At 36.9% G+C, this 19292-nt stretch overlaps 1 protein-coding gene across 1 annotated transcript in view; it reads right to left on the reverse strand.

Moving 5' to 3' along the window:
• Positions 1 to 19292, reverse strand: part of cacna2d3a (calcium channel, voltage-dependent, alpha 2/delta subunit 3a) — a 112758-nt gene that overhangs the window by 39566 nt on the left and 53900 nt on the right. Inside the window, exons 8-15 of the mRNA XM_008414695.2 lie at positions 19096 to 19185; positions 18180 to 18293; positions 14587 to 14665; positions 9550 to 9683; positions 7558 to 7575; positions 3355 to 3426; positions 3027 to 3107; positions 1057 to 1131 (exon numbers count right to left, since the gene is read on the reverse strand). Coding sequence (XP_008412917.1) covers positions 1057 to 1131; positions 3027 to 3107; positions 3355 to 3426; positions 7558 to 7575; positions 9550 to 9683; positions 14587 to 14665; positions 18180 to 18293; positions 19096 to 19185 — 663 coding nt within the window. The remainder of the gene's footprint in view (positions 1 to 1056; positions 1132 to 3026; positions 3108 to 3354; positions 3427 to 7557; positions 7576 to 9549; positions 9684 to 14586; positions 14666 to 18179; positions 18294 to 19095; positions 19186 to 19292) is intronic.

Raw genomic sequence — 19292 nt, forward strand, 5'->3', positions numbered from 1 at the left:
ATATTATATATATATATATATATATATATATTTGGTTTGTTTGTTCAGTAGTGAGAACACTGAAAGATGAAGACCACTGCAGAGACTATAACAACAAAGAGATTAGAAAAAAAGAAATTCATCCGGCGAATTGCCATTTGTGATGGTAGAGTGAGATTTTGGCATAAACAGGATAAGAATACAAATCCATCCTTATAATACCAAGATTTCACAGTGGTGGTCGTAGCATAAAGGTGTGGGGGAATAAAGTATTGGTACACTATGGGCCTTTAGGAACCAACTGAGCATCAGCTACAGTAATGCAGTACCTAATGCTCAATACTGTTCAACCCACTGGCTGGTTGTTAGTCAGCTGCTTAATTTGATCATCTTGTAAAGGTGACGTAAAGCCAAAAGTTGCTCCTTAACAGATTAATTCCTCCATGTGTGCTTATTTTAAGATGCACTTATAAATGCTACTGTTCATGAATCTGTCAGTAAGGACCACCTCCCACCTCTCAACAGTTCATTAACATCTTTAATTAGACCATTATTAAACTCTCCGTCTGTCTGCTTCACTGTCTGCCCTCTCCTCATCTGTTCCTTCCACATTCGTCATTATGTCTTCATTGTTTCATCTGAGCTTGTACCCTGCACCTTTTCCCTCTTGCTTCCGTTTTTATAACATTTTGGACATTGTCAACTCCCTGAGACTCTCCTGTCAGTATGCTAGCTTCCTTCACTCTCTTGTGAAGGGAGTGGGAGAGTACAATAGAGTTAATCACAGCCATTCAGTAGCCCTATCTCTGTCTATTCAGAGAGCAGCAGAGGGCTGGGAAATACTCTCCTCATCTACATAGACCACACTGCTAAGAAGCTGACAGGACACAGAACAGAGCACCCACACATTTATTTTTTGTGCCAAGCTGATCTTTAGTCTATCTTAATGCTGAAGCAAGATTCGGTTTTATTATTATTTGTGAGATATAATGCAGAATAATGCAATAGATTGAAGTTCCAACGTCTGCAGGATTGCTGGGTTAGTAGAGTTAAACGTTGAGCATTTGAGATACTCACAAGTGGCCGTAGGTCTGGGTGGGTGAGGATGTAGCCATTGTTGGTGATTGCAAAGGCATAGCCGTGAATACCCAGCTAGGAGAGAATGATAAGCAGAAACATAGAAACACATAAATGATGCACAACAAATTTGTACCTGATTGTACACCTGAACCAATCAAGCTCTTTGTCATTTCTCTGAAATTGGAATCATTGTTTCTGTGATGAAACTCGGTACGAAGAGATTAATTCATTCATGTCTGAACAAATAACCCACTTTACCTAACCAAAATCCAGCTAGATATCAGTGAAATAAAAGAAATCAGTACAGGAAATCTGGTGACAAAAAATACACAGAATGTATTCCTACATGTAGTTTTAAATGCTTCCAACATGTTTTCCTTTTAGTAAGGAATTGTGGAAAAGGTGCAAAAGCCTCCAAAGAACTTTAATAAATCATCTTATGGCCTTGATAAGTTGATTAACTTAATGCAACAAGTTAAGAAAACTAAACGCAGTGTTACAGCTAAAAACATAAATTTTTCATAATTAGCAGTCATCAGGACTGGACCTTGACCATCATTCGTTATACAATGGCGCACCATGTTTGCACCATTGTTATACAATGGCGCAAACATGGTGCTGTTTATCTTTTATTGGGGCTTCTAAATAAATTGGAATATCTAAAGAATTAATTTGACTCCGAATTCAGATTTGATCTGTAATTCAATTGTATGTATTTGTTCTGTTACGAAAGAAGACTCTTACTTTTGTGTAATATTTTAATAAAAAATTTAAGCAACAAAAAACAAATGAACAAAGCGCTGCAAACAAATCTACTGAACACATCATTTATATTATATAATATCTTTAGCAGCCAGACGCTGCTTCTCTTGCGGGTGTCAGTTATATTCATGGGTTTTTGCGACGCACTCTCCTCATCACCTCTACCTATTGACTGAAGGGATGGACTAACCTGACCGTTGTGTCTGTCCCCTCTCTGTTTTCGCATAATGGTATGATCCCACATCCCCATATGTGATTGGCCACAGGGCTGCCATGCTAAAACAAAGTTCTGCTGTGAGAAGAGGCCTGTATTGAGTGAGACCTGAGCAGCCAGAGGGAAAAAGAAAGGGGGGAGATGGCTCCACCCCGTCTGTCTCTCTCTCTCTCTCTCTCTTTTTCTCTCTCTCTCTCTGTCTCTTTATCTCCACCTCTCATATTGTGTGCTCCTTCACTTCAAAGAGCCAGCTCTAAGAGCTGAAATGTTTGCAACTACTATTTACCAGGATCACACAGAGATACGTGTTATTCATTGTTTCATTTATGAGGCTGAAGGTGGCAGCAGAAGCTCAAACAGCAGCTTTTTCAGTCAACTCTTTCTTCTTCCTCCTCCTCTTCATTACGTCTTGTGGTTTCTATATTCCCATCAACTTTAGCGCACTCCAGTTCAAATTGAAAAGGCTTAAAGACGTTTCTCATCGCTGTTTTGGCTGGACACAACTAGCACAACTGGGCTAAGCGTACGTCATTTACCCAGAATGCATCTCAGCGTAAGTCCTGTGTCATTAAAGTCTATTGTTACAACCACCAAAATGACTATATACATACAATTAAAAAGTGGAAAAAAACAGAGAAGTGGTTTGATTTTTGTAAGGAGATAAAAATTTGTCTGGTCATTTTTGAGAAGGTTATGAGTATTTTTAGTATTTATAACCTTAAATTAATTTAAAATGTATCAAGTGTTACACATTTTTAAAGAAACCTATGACATTCTATTACTTAAAAAATATTGGCAAAATTGAAATAATTTATAACCTAAATCTATGAATACTTGCGAACTGAAATGTATGCAATATATGACTTTCACTTCCCAAACTAAATTACTGCAATAATGTATTTTTTTAATGTTTGCTCTTTTGTTGAGACGCACGGCTGAACTCATAATCTAAAAGGGAGTTATCTATAAGAAATTAGTTTGTGTGTGTTACCTTATATTTGGGAATGGTTTTGAGCAGTTCAGAAACTGGCACGTCTGTCCCAACCACCCCAAGCAGGATTCCTCTGTTTCTCTGAAGAAAAAAAAAACATTTTACAGATTTTCAGTTTGTTTGAAAAACAACTGAGACACAACTTACAACTATTTCGATATATAATCTAAATAAAATTAGTTATGCTCTACTGTGTCCTAATTTACCAATCAGAATGAAATTATGTAATTATTATGTAAGCATCCTCATGTGGATGTGACATTTACTTCAGCTAAATGGCCAAAGAAAATTAATCTTTAAGTCTAGACAGAACTTTATGTGAACTTACAGTCTCATTCTTGGTACTGAACACTGGCATTGCTACTGTTGTCATCAGGACTGGACCTTGACCATCATCCGACTGACGGCATTGTGAGAGATAATCCAGTGATGAGTGAAAGAGTATGAAAAGAAGCAAGGAAAACAATGGCATGGGAAAAAAGAGAAGCTAAATATGAAATACAATTGTTATAGAAACAAACAAAATCTAACTACAGGCACACCAACGCCGAATTGTTCGATGCATATTGTATGAAACATCTTCCTTTATGACATCAATGAATACACTTTTTTTCAGTCTGCATAAAATCTAACACTTAAGTAGGGGAAGTGATTTGATTTCTGCGGCGTCTTTAGTCATATCATTTTCTTGAGGGATCTTCAAAACTTCCATGGCATGTTTTATTCATGTTCTTTATTTGCCCTAAAATGTGTTCAGTCAGAGTCTTCCTTTGATCTTGTGGGAAAGAAGCTTAACAGATGCAAGTGTTTCCAGTTTAGATATAGGTATTGTGATTTAAAAGATAAAGAGTGTTGGAATAATTGTGATATTTAACTTCGTGTGTATCTTTCAGTGTCTAGTCAGAAATGTATTAAAAAAAAACTACAATTCTTTAACACTACATTTATTTCTACCATAAAATAACTAAAGAAATGTGAAATGTTGCTTTCTCTATACAAGCAGTAGGTAAGCAGTAGAGCATCTCAGTCAGAATATTAGAGAAACCTCTTTTAGTAATTACAATAAAAAAATGAATCTCAGATATAATTTAGATGACTACATGTATTTGATTTTTTTTTTGTTCATTTTGATTGTTATGGCATTAAGTCAATGAAAACCCCAGACAGTTTCTCAGAAAATGTCAGTATTACATGAGAGATCATTTTTTAACATAAACAATGTTGACTTGACAATTGTCCAACAGACAGTCACTAAGGCATCCGATGGTAAACCGCAAAAGATAAATCTCCTAAAGATAGAGAAGTGTATGCAAGCATATAAACAGAAAGTTGATTTGAAGAAAAAGTTTGGTAGAAAATGTGTATAAAAAACAAGACAGCCTTGAGGGGATTATGAGGGGAAGCCGTTTAATAATTTGGATTATGTTCACAAAGACTGCTGATTGTTGCAAGCCACTCTTGAACCAGAGAAAAGATCCAGAAATATCAAGATTTGCATTTCATTTGAGAACCTAACTCCCAGAGTCAAGAGGAAGGGTGTCCCACTGCGAAATCCAAAGTCAGTGCATCCGTCAACTAGAATATGATAAGAGCAACCATGGCTAGAAGAGGCAACTGTTTTGCTTTGATGTCCCTGTATTTACTTCAAAATCATACATCTTTAGTCTTTACTTTTTTAGGACTAAGACTATTTAATCAGTCAGCCATTATTAGTCCTCCAGCACAACTTACTTCCTTCACTGCTCACCTCTTCTACAAACAGTAATAAATAGGCAAACGAAAGGACACTTGGTCTCCATCCCATCTCCCTCAGACAGCGAGGAAAAGGGGATTGGTGACCTGTGTTCGGACAGCTGGTAATAGCAATCCTGTGTGCTGCATTAGACATCAAAGAGAGAACAAAGCACACCTAAGTACAGCTGTTGTTACAAAGGATGGCCTTGCTGCTGGAGAATGTGATCGATCAAAGGACAGGAGGAACGAGCAAAGCATCATCTAAAAATACAAAATCTATTTCCAAGCAGGGGTCTATTGGATCATATATCACTAGAGCGACAAGCAGTCCCTTCACTGAATACTCTCTGCACATGAACATTAATCTAAGAAGTTATTTATTTTAGTACAACAGCACTTTGTGAAAGTCTACCCTCCTCCAGCTGCTTTGGGAAAAAGCACACTTGATGCTTGACGATAAGGGAATGAATGAGGAAAGCAGGCAAAAGAATTAGCGACAGAAGGTGCTCCTTAATTCCACTTTTTTAAAAAGAGGATTTTAAACCTGTGCTTTATTATCTAAACTTGAGGGTTTTAATATCAATAATTCAAAATATTCAGTGTTTAAACTTTGAGGATTAGTTGCCTAGATTAACTTTATTTATCAATAAAAGAGAAGCACCAAAGCTGCTGCACCCTTGAATTTAACTTTTAATATACTGTACACTTGTTAAAATGCAAAAGAATGGCTTACTACACATTTGTGTCAGTTTACTCTATCATGACCTTTAGGGATTTATCTAAACCACAGTAAATTACACATAAGAGTTGTTTTCCTTCTACAGGCTTGGGGGATGAAAAACAAATCAGTATGGCTTAATGTTTTTCCACTCCTCTGACATAAATACACAGACACCTGTAGCCCCTCGGACAGCTTAGATGCACACCCCTGACCTGTGTTTGGTATTTCACTGGAAAACCTCATAATCTAGGTTACTATGACAAATTGTGTGCCGGTAGATGAGGTGACCCTTGTTGCCTTGGAAACAAGGTTTAATGATGCTGCTCTGTGCAAACCACTAGAGCTAAAAACCACTCCTTGTTGGCTTCTGTAAGAGGACTAAGAATATTCTCCACAGCCAAAAAAGCTGGCAATGATTCAACAAACAGTCGTACTGCACAGGTGTTCTGCCAAGATCCATGAAACTTTCAAATCCCCCTTAATCAGAGGAAAGACTTTTCCTTTTAAATTGTGACGTTTTTGTAGTCCTCCATTATGATTCTTTGGGCTGCAATTTTTCAAATCTTGATAAACAGACAAAACACTGGGTGAAACTTTCTCATTTGTTTTATTTTGTGTTTCTTCAACTTATTTGAACCCATGATTAAAAAAACGAACACTCTTCACTCAGTCCCATATCTTTCCACACATCTTTACCGGTGCTCACTTGCATGACCGCCTGCCTAATAGAAGGTTGGTCTCTCTTTTGGTACTGAACAGCCCTGATCCCTCAAAAAGCATAAGCTCTTACACACCCTGAAGGTGTGTTATGTTTCCACTAATATTTTCTGTAAGTTGTGAGGACACTGCATAGTGGCTGTTGGGTTTGTTGCCTTGCTGCAACAATGTTCTTAGTGCACCGAGGTTCTTGATTGCGGCGTCTTTCACCCACAATCAAAAAATGCACATGCTAGGTTAATTGGTCTCCCTTAATTGCCCGCAGGGGTTCGTTTCAGCATGCATGATTGCTTTTCCTGTGAGAGTTTTTTAAAAGACAGCCTAGTAAAGGCAGAGAGAGCAAATAAATACAAACAAAAGGATGACGGCTGAGTTGCAGTGAAAAGAATCTGGAGCGAACAGGAAAAATAGCATGACCTTGCAGCTGGAAAGTTGATACATTAGATCTCCAGAACACAAAGCCCTAATGAACATCAATTTTTAAGTCAAATATTCTTATATAGCACTCAGGCCAACCCGATGCAAGTGTTTTTCATGGATGTTTGAGTGTTAAAACCTGGAATAAAGTAGAGTTAGGAGACAAAAGACATAGAATCAATGCATATTTCTTGTTAATTCTAGTTGGTGTGTCCAAAAAGTGTCATCATCCATCCATCCGTACCCATTTTGATGTCAATGAGATCAAATTTCTGACATGAACAACTCTTTGCAAGATCTCCAGCCTGCCAGCTGCCAAAAACACAGCTCAGTGCCCAGCTCATGCCAGTGGGGAGGCAAAGCATCTTTTGTTCCATTATTATCATTGCTGTGATTACATATCTCCTTATTGTTACCAATACAATTTATAAATTACAGAAACTAAGCTACTAAAAATGATAAAAGGCATCAAAATCAGAATCAGAACATCCTGGCATGGCCATTATGAACTACTGGATCTCCACTCAGAACACAATGCAACTGCTTATTTTAGAGAACTACACCGAAACAAATAAAGGCACAAAACCCCCACAGGAGCAAAATGTAACCACACATTTACACAGACGACCAAACTACCTGAATGAAAATAATCGAAAAGCACAAAGCTAACATCACTGATGAATGAGTGTGAGCATAGACATGTTTGTTTAATCACACATGCAAAAAGACTTCCAAGATGCATGACTCGAGCCATTAACTTGACAAACAGCATACAAGTACCACACAAAATTAATGTCACGTGAGTATCACAGTAAGCTTCCCCAAACAATGCGGTAATCTCATAGATATTGGAAACCAAAGCCTGCATGCACCAAAATGTACATAAACATACAGCAGCACCCAACAAACAGCATTACGATGGCCTCAAACCGGATGTTTTACCTTTTGTGCTTGGGGGAGCTTAAGGAGAGCAGTTTACAGAAGGAAGGAGGAGGGGGAGGAGAAAAAGGGTCAAAAACATTTGTGGATAAGTGTCAGAAAGCCTTTCAATGCAGTTTTTACTGAACAGAGTGGTAGAGGGTGTAAAAAAACACTGATTCACAATCATTTGCTGTTCACAAAGACTGCGACTTCAAAACAGGAAGTAAAGGAAGAAGAGCTTTCTGACACTGAGGGTTGGCGAACAGGGAATAATTAGTTAAAACTACTGATGTTTGGTAAGCGAATTGAGTCATTTTCAATGCTACAGGAGAAATACTAAAGATGACAAAACAGAACATCAGAACAGAAGGATAAAACATGAGGAGATCTGTGAAGAGAAACAGTTGTTGTTAATTTAGTGTTGAACATTTGGATTTTGCTTCTGACAGACAGTATCTAAAATAATCTCCTTATACCTTTTATTTTATTAATGATGAGAAATAAATATTGAGAACAGATGTGTGTCTTACTATAAACCTTTGTACTTGAGTAAAACATAGAATGTATGTGTGGCTAAATACTCCAGGATTATGACTGTGTATTGTGCCTAATTTTAGAGCTGGGGAAGAAAATGGCACAAATCAAATTTTTGTTAGAGTAGATCTAGCAAAAATTAAAGCACTACCACCCCCGTTCCCTGCAAATGATGTAAAAAAAAAAAAGTATATCTACATTAAAAAAAATTCTCACTATTTAAACATTTGCCTCCACCACCTATCTGACAGAATTTTTTACCAAGAGAGTGGCAGCTAATGGCAGACAGTTTACAGAAGTGTCAACATCCAAACTTTCCCTAATCAAGACAAGCTTGTGCTGCTGCACTGAGAAAAGCACGACACAATGCAGTACTCTGCATTGACTACTGCCAAGGCCTCCTAACTTGTCTCCCAGCCTGAGAGCTCTGCAGATGGTCCAGAACACAGCAGTGCGTCTGGTCTTTAATAAGCCTAAAAGAGCACAAATTATACCTCTATTCATTGAGCCACACTGGATACCCTTAACGTCCGGCAGCAAATTCAAGTCACTGATGTTAGTCTACAAAGTGCTTAATGCAAAGGGTCCTATCTACTTGAATGCTCTATTTGAATGCAGTGCCATGTTTAAGATAATTCAATCTTTTCATATTTTGTCCAACATGGTACCTACCACGGGCTACAAGAACAGGAGGATTCTTGTCTATGTGCAGGAAAACCTTGAAGACTCGTCTCTTTAGAGAACATCTTCTGCCCTAAGGAAGGCATCTTTCAGCACACACCTCTCTGCCCGCACTATTTCTACACTGACACCTGTGACAGAACCTGACTTATGTTCTTCCTTATACTTAGCTTATTGTTAGCTTTGCTGTTAACTACATCGCTACAGCCTCGTTGGTTCCTTTTTGTATAAAAACAAAGATCAAAAAACAAAAATGTAAAATAATAGTCTATATTTGTTTATCTTTTTGGTTTTTTTTGCCAAAAACCATGTGTGCAAATCGTCACTCTCTTTTCAGTGTGATTATTATTTCCACAATGGATACATACCACATAATGATAAAGCATGACAAAGGTATCTAAGCTTCTATGCAAGTTTTAAAGCCCTTTTCTAATGAAAAACAATTGTCTGCCATAAGCAGTTTTGGCTGCGGTCAATGTTCTTCTCATGCTACAAGACTCCTAAATGTCCACAAGAGGCTCATTTCCTTAATGATTCCATCTGTTGCATATACTAGCAGACACTTTCACACACTGGTGCACTGGCATTCACAGACACAAACAGACCCATTTTCAGCTCGCTGACGTGTTTAATTCACATTCATTCTTGTCTTAATTATATATTTCATTTATTCTCCAAATGCTAAAGGTGTTTTTGAACATAAGCATAAATAAAATGTGTGTTGTATAAAGTTTTACCAAAGCAAAGTGTTACATTCCAACAAATGAAGTGAAAGTGGGAAGACAAGGATCCACTCACAGTGCTGTCAATGTATGCCTCGGTCCACACTGTGTCATGCTCCCGGTCAATAACTTTGGGACGACTCAGGACATGGAGATACTCCATCACGTTCTCTTGAACATCGGCCAGCGTAGAAATTTGAGTGAAGTAGCCTGCAGAGAAAGGGAACAAGTCAATTCCCAGTCATCCCAAACTGTTTGTTTTTGTAAACTATGACTGAGTTACTGAAAACTAGCAAAGAATGCTACCAGAAAAAAAAAAAAAGAAAGAAAGAAATATACTTATTCCTGGATGGAATACAAACCTCACACATATCTACTGCTGTGTTATCCATAGGTTATTATCTTTTTAAAAAAGGTGCTGCGGGTGTTTTGTCAGACATGTCTAAAATACTTGCAATGGCAATTTTTAAAACAATGTCATTTCACACTTTTAAAAATATCACAACAGTGTGATAGTTAGTGAATGACATAAAGGAATGTCATTTTTTTTTCTCAAATTGACATAATGTTGAGAAAAAAAATACAAATATCACTTTTTAAAATTTAAGATCCAGAAAGTAAAATCTAATTTCCAGCTTTTGATCAGTGGTAGGAAATACCACACAGTCTCTCTTGATTTAATATTTACAATGTATGACTGACATCTTTTCTAATCCTGGTACTCAAAACTCTTGGCAGATTTATATTTACAGTAATGTCTTAACAACATGCTAATTGTGAGTGGAAGTAAAGAAAAATGTTTTGAAATGTTTCAGCAGTGTCAAGCAGTTTACACTGATTCGTTATCATGAGATATCTGTGTCAGAAATGCAATCCTTGGTTGAACTAAAAGAAGATTTAAATCTAAATCTGGTAGGGGCATAGATAATGTAATATTACTTTATTATCATACTCCATGTAAATATGTAGTTTATGATGCAATCTGTACTTTCACTGAAAACATTTTCCATTACTGTGTAATAGTGTTTCATTTCATGTCATGACATATCTGCTCAATCCAGTCAAATATTTTAAGAGCGAAAATTAGAGAGCTTTGTTTGTTAAACGTGTCAGTCAATATCAAAAGCAACCGCTGGAAAGAACACAGAAAATATACGACTACAACACAACTGAAACTGGTAAAATTCAAATAAAGCTTTATTGACTTACATCTCGAACCTACTTTTGTCTCAAACTCAATTTATTAATAAGTCCCTCACCTCTGTTATACACCCAAGACTGATCAAGAGCAGATCTCTGTATGTTTGTTCCAGGTTGTTTCAAGTTGTAAGAGATGAGATTCAGTGGCAGTAATCTTTTCCAAGTTATAAACATCATACTTGCTTACTCGTCTCTGTAGCAAAGCTGAATACAGAGGGCAGCAGAGATTTACTTGGTAGAGAAGACGGCAACCTGGATATATGTATGAAAAATAGCAAAAGACTGCTCAAGTCAGAGCAAAGCAGCATGGGTTTGTGGATGATTAAGTGGTATGCAAATGTGATGTAAAAGCTATTCTCAGAAAACCCAAATGCGGTGCCATTTCCTTGAGCGGTAATGCCATCATTATGGTACTAATGTACATGTGGAGGAGGGAATACTGTTATCTCGGCGGGAGGAAAGAAAGCTGGAAAGTAAATCAGGACAACAGTGAGACGGAGCACAAGAAACGACACATGAAAGAGAGAAAAGAGCGAGACCAACAAGTTTCCACTCAAACGGAAAAAGAGCAAACGGCCTCCATCAGTGCAAAGCAGTCAAGCAGAAAAGCACGTCTCAAAGAAATAGATTTTAGGGTCACTGTTTCCCAGCAAAGTCTTTACACTATGAAGTAAAAAAAAAAAGGCAAAGTTTACACACAAAAAGAAAACAAACATCACTCTTTAACACTACCAATTAACACCCAATTCTGAATTTGTACCTGTGTTACATCTAAAGACAAACTAAAATGGATATTTGTTTAAAAAAAAACAAAAAAAACTGAAACTTTGGTAACTGTACCAATCTGATAACTGTAAAACCAATCTATAAATCATATGAATTTGGTGATTATCTCACCGAAGAATACAATAACACAACATATTCATACACTTGCTTTTCATCAGACAGCAAGCAGACTCTCGGCTTCAATGCATCGTTCATCACAAGAGAGACCTGAGAATGACTGCTCCCTCTGGACGGCTGAGGATGTCCTTCAGGCTGAGCAACTGGGGCCAGTGAGATGAGCTGGCCAAAGGAATAATGAATGTGCTCTGGTCTCAGTGACGCAGCACACCTGTTACACATGCTAGACACATGCTGGCCTGAAACGGCGAGGGCAGAAAAATAGTCTTCAAAGAACCTTGGTTTGGCATATACTGTATATGTAAGCCAAATCTCACATGGTGTCCTTACACATGAATATGATGAAGTGGGAGTAAAAAAAATGCATCATAATATGAAAAAAGAACTACTAAACTTCTAAACAATGGATAGCCTTATACTTAAAAAAAAAGTTTGATGAAAGGTTACTTATAAAAAGTGATATGTGACTGAATCGATATAAATGTCCTGAACTTTGAGGAAAAAGCAAGAGAAAGTAAACTTGATTTTAACCTTTTGGTCGCTATAGTGTGATGGAGTTAGCAGCAACCTGCTGAATTATGAGTAAATGTAGCCAACTTAAGCAAGAAACATCATTTCAGACTATTTCCAGTAAAACTGATCTAGACTAACTTAGCATGAGATACTAAATAGTTAAGTGACTAATTAAAATGTATTTAACACCTTAAAAATGTTCAATTCACATTAATTTTAACATCTGTCAAAACTCTCATGTACGGATTGTTCTAAAAATATTACTTTAGCAGAAACTTAAGTGTAGTTACTGATATGAATTTGTTATGAAAGTATTAATGATTGCACTTTAAAAATTGGGTAACTTTATGTTATTAAAGGTAAAGTTTAAACAGTAATGATTTCTTGGTTAATGTCAAGTTGTCATAACAAAGACATTTTGAATAATGTCAACTTTGTATTAAAAGTGTCATAATTTACTGAATGACGCTTTATAATAAAAAGCCTTTATTCATGAAGGCTTTGTTTATGAATAAAGCCTTGAGAAATATTCATTAAAGCTTTATTCATGGTCATAACATGTGTTTATGACGGTGTCATGACAGTCTTATTCACCCCCCGTAAAATAAAGTGTTACCAAAATGTATAAACAAAAAACACCCAGTCTAAAGAAAACCTAGAAAAAAGACTTACATAATTTCTCAGTTGGTGCGTTTGTGGTTATGAATCTGATTTTAACTTCTTAGGTTAGCGTCTTAAGTGATGAACAAGAGACAATCAGCACTTTAAAATGAATAATTTTATCTGTTGCTGTTTTATGTGTGTCTATTGCGTACCTATGATTTTTTCTTTTCAATTTTCTGCATCACAGAAAGCAAAAACAAAAAAAAAAATTCATGTTACAAATAAACTTCTAATTCCACATATATACACATGACTCCAGATATAAAAAAGAGAGGCAAGGGAATCCTATCTTTCAGTGAAATTCCCCCATAGGTATAATTATGTCTGTTATCTTGTCAAAATGTTATCTTCAATATGGTAACGGCAAATTTATTGGCGCTTCTGGTCAGAATCTTAAAAAAAAAAAAAAAACTTTTGATGTGGTATAATAATTGCTCACTAAAAACGGTGCAAAAATCCAACCTTTGATTTGGGAATATTTTTGTCATAAAAAACTGACTTGGGATTTTCTTGTCTTGCACAAAATCACCAGTTACACAACTGCTGGTACCCCAGCCAGCCATTTAAAATAAATGTAAATGAATAGCATCTGTTCAGCATGAAACAATATATGATTATTATTTTTAACATGCAAGCAAGACTTAAATTTCCCACAACTTCCATATACGACATAAACAGCTGTTCACGTGCCAGAAGAGTATAACATGGGCACTCAAAATGATCTAAAATATTTGTGATGGTTAAACAGCTGCATCAGATCATCTCCATAAACTGCAGCACCTGCAGAATAATCCTGACTTGAGTGGTCATTATTTATCAAAGCTGATTCAGAAAAGTAACTGTGGGGAACCAACAAGTCAAGGACTACGTGATGGAAAACCATTCACTATTTACACTGAAGTAAAAAAAAAAATTCCAGAGTCTTATCAGCGTATCTTTGGTGGCAGTTTGGGGCACAACCCACAACTGCCTGGGGTTTGATTTCTAACTTTTTTGTCTTCCCTTTCCTCTCTGCCCATTCCACATCTAATTGCAATGAGAAAAGCACACTAGCGCAACAAGATCTTAGCAAAAATCCACTTTTATCCTTTTAAAAGCAACAATTGCATATTCTGATTGAGTTTCCATTCACAGCACAGGCGAGGTGAGCTAAGAAGCTTGTATTTACTTGTGGAAGTCCTTACAGTGTGTATCAAACTCAACATATAGTAGAGCTAAAATGTCAGATGTAAAATCTGTTGTAACACAGATGACTGTAGGCAATTTGACTGTCACTGTATGTATGATCAACTGACACTCACGCACATTTATCCAGCATGACACACACTCAAATACAGTCATCTCATCATCACCACTAACACCTTCAAGCTGACTAGAAAGCCTCTCTGATATCGCTTCCACACAATGCCACGGCTGCCCTGGTCTTCAGCGCAGACATGCTGCTAAATACACGAGCACATCTTTTATGTGACCTGTGACTCTATAGTCTTATCTCGTGCGCTTGAGGAAATGGAGCCAGACTGTCTAAATCAGCCACCTCCCGGCTAAATATAGAAGCTGGCGGAAAGTGTTCTTTGCACTGAGACAAAAGTGACCACCCACAACGCTGATAGAAAAGAGTGTATTCTCTCGATTGTACTTTTAGCTTGGGGGAAGATGAAATAACGTGACATGATGTGTTGGTGCAACTGCAACCAGCTGCCTGCTGTCATGTGCAAGTGCTAATACTGATGAGCACCGACACACTCGCCCAGGCTATCGAATATAGAGATGAGTTCTCCCTTAGTAACATGCAAAAACTAACCGCAAGGAGAAAAAAGTAATAAGATCCCACCTTTGTTAGCACACGCCATCCATTTTAAATTATCTGCAAACGCTGACTCCCGACCAATCAGGTAGGGGAATATTCGAACCTAAAGAAAGAAAGCAAATTGCTACCATTACTCATTATGATCACAGTTTGATAAAAGCCAGTACAGTACTCTATAAAAGATAACACTCTCGAGTCCATGTCAAAAGGATTCATTTGACTAGAGCAATAAACGGACATGCGAAGGATTAACAATTCTCATTTACAGTTTTTTTATCTAAATAATGTGTCATCTTTGAACGTCATACATTTAAGTAGCATTTGAGAACAGATGTAAGTGCTGACAAGCAGGACTTCAATGCAAAATCTGACATCTATGATCCGACTTATGAGAAGTCCAATCTCTCTCTACAGCCAAACCCAGATTTTCCCAACAGTTTACAGACAGCTCTAGCAGAAGGTGTAGCTGGCAGGTGTGTCCATGGATCCTGGTGTGTGCATGGCTGTGTGAGAAGAACTTTGCCAGATCAGATTGGCGCAGATGCAAGCCTCTGGGGGCACAGCTGTTCTGGCTTCAGTGGCTGACTTTTTCATTGCCTCACTTCATCCAGACAACATGACTCTGCCAACTGCAGCGCGTTTCATTGTGTGTGAGTTTAGCTATCAAACAGTAATTCTTTGGTAGTCTCTGTTATTTAGACCTTAATGATGGTCACCCACAACCAGCAATTTAAATCAGCAGTGCAGAAGCAGACGCATCAAATCAAAGCTGTGGTTTGGAAACTCTTAGGTTGAGCAAAAAATTAAAGTGTAGGGCATTTTGCTGCAGCATACAACGCCAACTTAAAACACTCATTTGGTTTGATTGTTATTCAGCTCTGGACAGAATATCCACCATTCTCTGTGTTTTGTGTTCTTGGCTTAATTTTTGTTTGCGATGCACGTCCGTCACTGGATTTGAAACTAGAAATGACAACGAGAGGAAGAATTTAAATACATGTTTATCTATGTTCATATCAGAAAGCAAATTCAAAATTTATTCCATTCTAAGCACTTTGGACAGCTTCTCGTGTTCTTTGAAGTGCTCTTTTGATATGATCAAAAGTAACTTTTCAAAATATTCTTACCCAGGAGGACTGGCTGGTGGTTTGTGCAAAAGTAATTGTACGATGAAATGATAGCTGGATGAATGGATTGTTGCCTGATCTGTCTGAACGTCATGAAAGGTTGGAGCCGCAATGCAAAGCTTTCAATTTACCAGCCTTTCTTATGTTCAAAACCTCAACCATGTTCATGAGATATGGATCATGACCAAAATTAAATCCCACTAACAAGCAAGATAAATATGTTTCCTTCAAGGCTTAATGTTGGCAGCAGGGTGAGGAGCCTCTTCATTCGGGTAAACAGCACCACAGAATGAGGTGGAGACCAGAAAACCACTCTGACATGATCTTTCTGAAGTATTTTAGAATACTTCAAAACATTGATAAATTTATGATTCAACCTAATTTCAAAGTATCAAAGTGTGTTCAAATCATTTGTGCTGAATTTTTATTTATTTTTATTAGTTTTTATTATTATTATTCAAATCTCAACATTGTCACATTTCACTTTGAAAAAGAAAAATGATCATGGCTTGAGGCTTCTTTGTTTTTGTTTTTTATTTTAGACTTTAGGCACCAACAATGTTTTTCACAGGAATAAATAGTTCATGAATAAATCAGTAATTTCCTTAAATATATTCAGGACCTTATTTGCATTCATCTATTCTAAAGTCAAGCAGTAGTGTGATGTCAGACAGAGGCAAGGCAGTAAAGCCAGCTAGAAAAAAAAAAAAAAACATTAAAAAGCAGTGGTGGAGGAAAAGAGAGAGTGACAAAGACTGAAGACTTCTATTATCAGCGGGGTTCTTCTAAATGGAACCATCTAGCAGCCTCGTCCCCTCTCCACTCACTGCTGTTGAGACTCGAGGCAAGATTTGGTGTGAGGGGGAGGTGCTGGAGCTGGAGGCAGCTTTCATACAGACTATGATAGATAGACACAACAACAATGCTATTTATATTTGCCAAAATATATTAATGATATTAATATTAATGAACGCACGGCTATGCATTACATATATCTAGTGATCTTCTGGATTCTTTTGCGAACTACCCAAGAGGTGAAATTGAAGAGCAGTCGTTATGGGCACATTTGTCAGGATATGCCAAAGGCTGGAGAGTTACAATTTTGCTTGAGGCTTGTTTAGTATGACTTAGCTCTGACTCCAAAAAGTTTAACTGCATCCTTCATTCATATTTATTTTTTTATATTGGTTTAAAATCAATATTTTAAAATCTACACTGAAATAAAGGTTTTTATTTCAGTGTAGTTTTTATTTCAGTGTAGTTTTATCATTCTCCTATAATATGAAATAAAAATTTGATTTCTTTGAAATGTGATGCAATAAAAATTACACAGATATACAACTGAAACCAGATATTTAGTGGCAAATATATTAAAACACACCTAATGTTCTTTTCCCAATGGCCATTTATGTATAGATGCTGCTTCAGTAATTTCCCTTAATGTTCTGATTATGTTTTCTTTTTTATAAAGAGCACCAAGCTGTTCTGCATCACAATGCTAACACAGCATGATGCTACCACCGCCTTACTTAAGAAACAGAACGATATCGGAAACGTTTCAATTATTCTCTAAATGTAACAATGGTCATTATAACCTAACACCATTTAATTTTAACCAAAGTAATGTACATTATGCTGAAAAAGTGTGAGTCATCTACTAAACCAAGTTTAGTAGATGACTAAACCAAGTTTAGGAAGTATTGCAGATGTCAGCAATTATGTTTCTGACGAAAAAATATTCAATGATTTCAGGTTTAAGCTCTGACGTCCATGTTTAAATTTGCAGTTGTTTGTATTGGCAGTTTTAATGGAAAAAAACAGCCATTTTGTTTTGGAGAATTTCTTTTTTTTCTAATTTCAAATGGAAATGTGTGGTTAGAACTGCGTGCTTATTCTAAAATATGTGTGCTTGATGAGGGATACATGTAACTTTGATGTTAAAATACAAATTATTTTCCAGTGGGAGGTTTGTGGCCAGCATATGTGTAAGAAATTGCCTCCAGTATGTGGAAACAGTACTTTAGAATAGTGTTAGAGGTTGAAACCCATTGTAACATGTATTTAAACAAAATTCTGCACTTCATTTTGACTGAGTTGCAGTGATCCAGAATGGAGACTGCAGGAACTTTCAGTACAGGAAATAGAAGTGGCCAAATAGAAGTAGCTTTTCAGCAAAAGGAACACAATAGCAAGCCTGTAGCCTAAAAGGCACACCGACAGGATTAAATTATCTTTCGGAAAAAGACTTTAAGAAATGCCAACAAAGGAAAAACAGTTTTCTATGTAAAGGAAAAACAGGCAAAGAATAGCACATAAATGTCCCCACAAAACTTACGCAAAACTCTTTTCAGATTTCACAGGTCGAATACTTCTACACTAATAAAAAGACATTTACAACAGTATAATCTGTGAATAAAGGTTAATTTAAAAATAAGATTACTTTTTCAAGGTAAAAATATTTCCAATAAGAAAATATGGAGTTTCTTTTACCTTCCTCTCTGGCCAGTTAAACTTCTCGAAGATGGTATCGTATGTATCGACTGCTCCATCTGTCACCAGCATAATGGCCTGGCTACACTCACTGCCCCTCCCAGTCTTATTAAACTGGAATCAGAGAGAAAATGACACTGAGGTTTTGCATCTTAAGAAAACAAACAAGTCGTCCAGGACCTGAAAAAGTAAATCGGCAGCAAATCGGCCCCGGTCCTTCCCAATGCCACCACCCTGATGATGGGTGGTGTTGGTTCTCGAGATCTTGTGGCTTACTGTATCTTTCCAGACAGGCTCTGGTTCACAGATTTTGTTATGGCCTTGGTAAGTGAAATTACACCAAAAAATAAATAGAAAAAAATAGAGGGGAAGAAATAGGTTAAAAAAAAAAAAACTTTATTTTTCACAGCACTGTATATAAAACAATCTGCGCATTTAATCACTAAAAGACCATGTTACTAACTTCCTGCCTACTGGATAGAATATATTTCAGTTGCAACAATGAAGCAAACAGAACATAATAATATACATAATACTATGGACATGAGGATATTACAGATTAAAATGTTTCACAAATGCAACATTGCCTGCAGTGAAACACATTTTAAGCTGTTGTTGGTATTGCAGGATATTTACACAGATCATTGCTCGCCAGATATGATTACACAGATCAAGTTAATAACTGCATGTATGTCTACTTGTTTGCATGTAAATTTGATTAATTGATGGTTCCTAATGAAAACAACCTGAGTCATCAAGTACCTTGTTTACTCTGATTTTTTTTGGTACTGATTCTACAAACCGAGCTATTAATTACAGTCTTAATTAAATTTGAGCATAAAACCGTTGTTCAGGTGAGTGTGTGTGTGTCTGTGTGTGTGTGGGCGTAAATAACGTTCCTCTGTGAGTCACTTACATCACCGAGAAGATTGAACGCCTCCGTCAGAGCCATGTCCAACATACCAATGCCTTGAGCAAACAGCTTATCGAGGTGCTCCCGGAAATGCTGCAAACATGAAGTTTGGTGAGGCAGGATTTCAGGTCATGCTGACAAATAAATAACTGAACTACAAATTACAGAAGATGCTAGACTTATGACTCTTAGTTATTATA

Source organism: Poecilia reticulata, linkage group LG7 (genome assembly GCF_000633615.1).
Source record: "Poecilia reticulata strain Guanapo linkage group LG7, Guppy_female_1.0+MT, whole genome shotgun sequence".
NCBI lineage: Eukaryota > Metazoa > Chordata > Actinopteri > Cyprinodontiformes > Poeciliidae > Poecilia > Poecilia reticulata.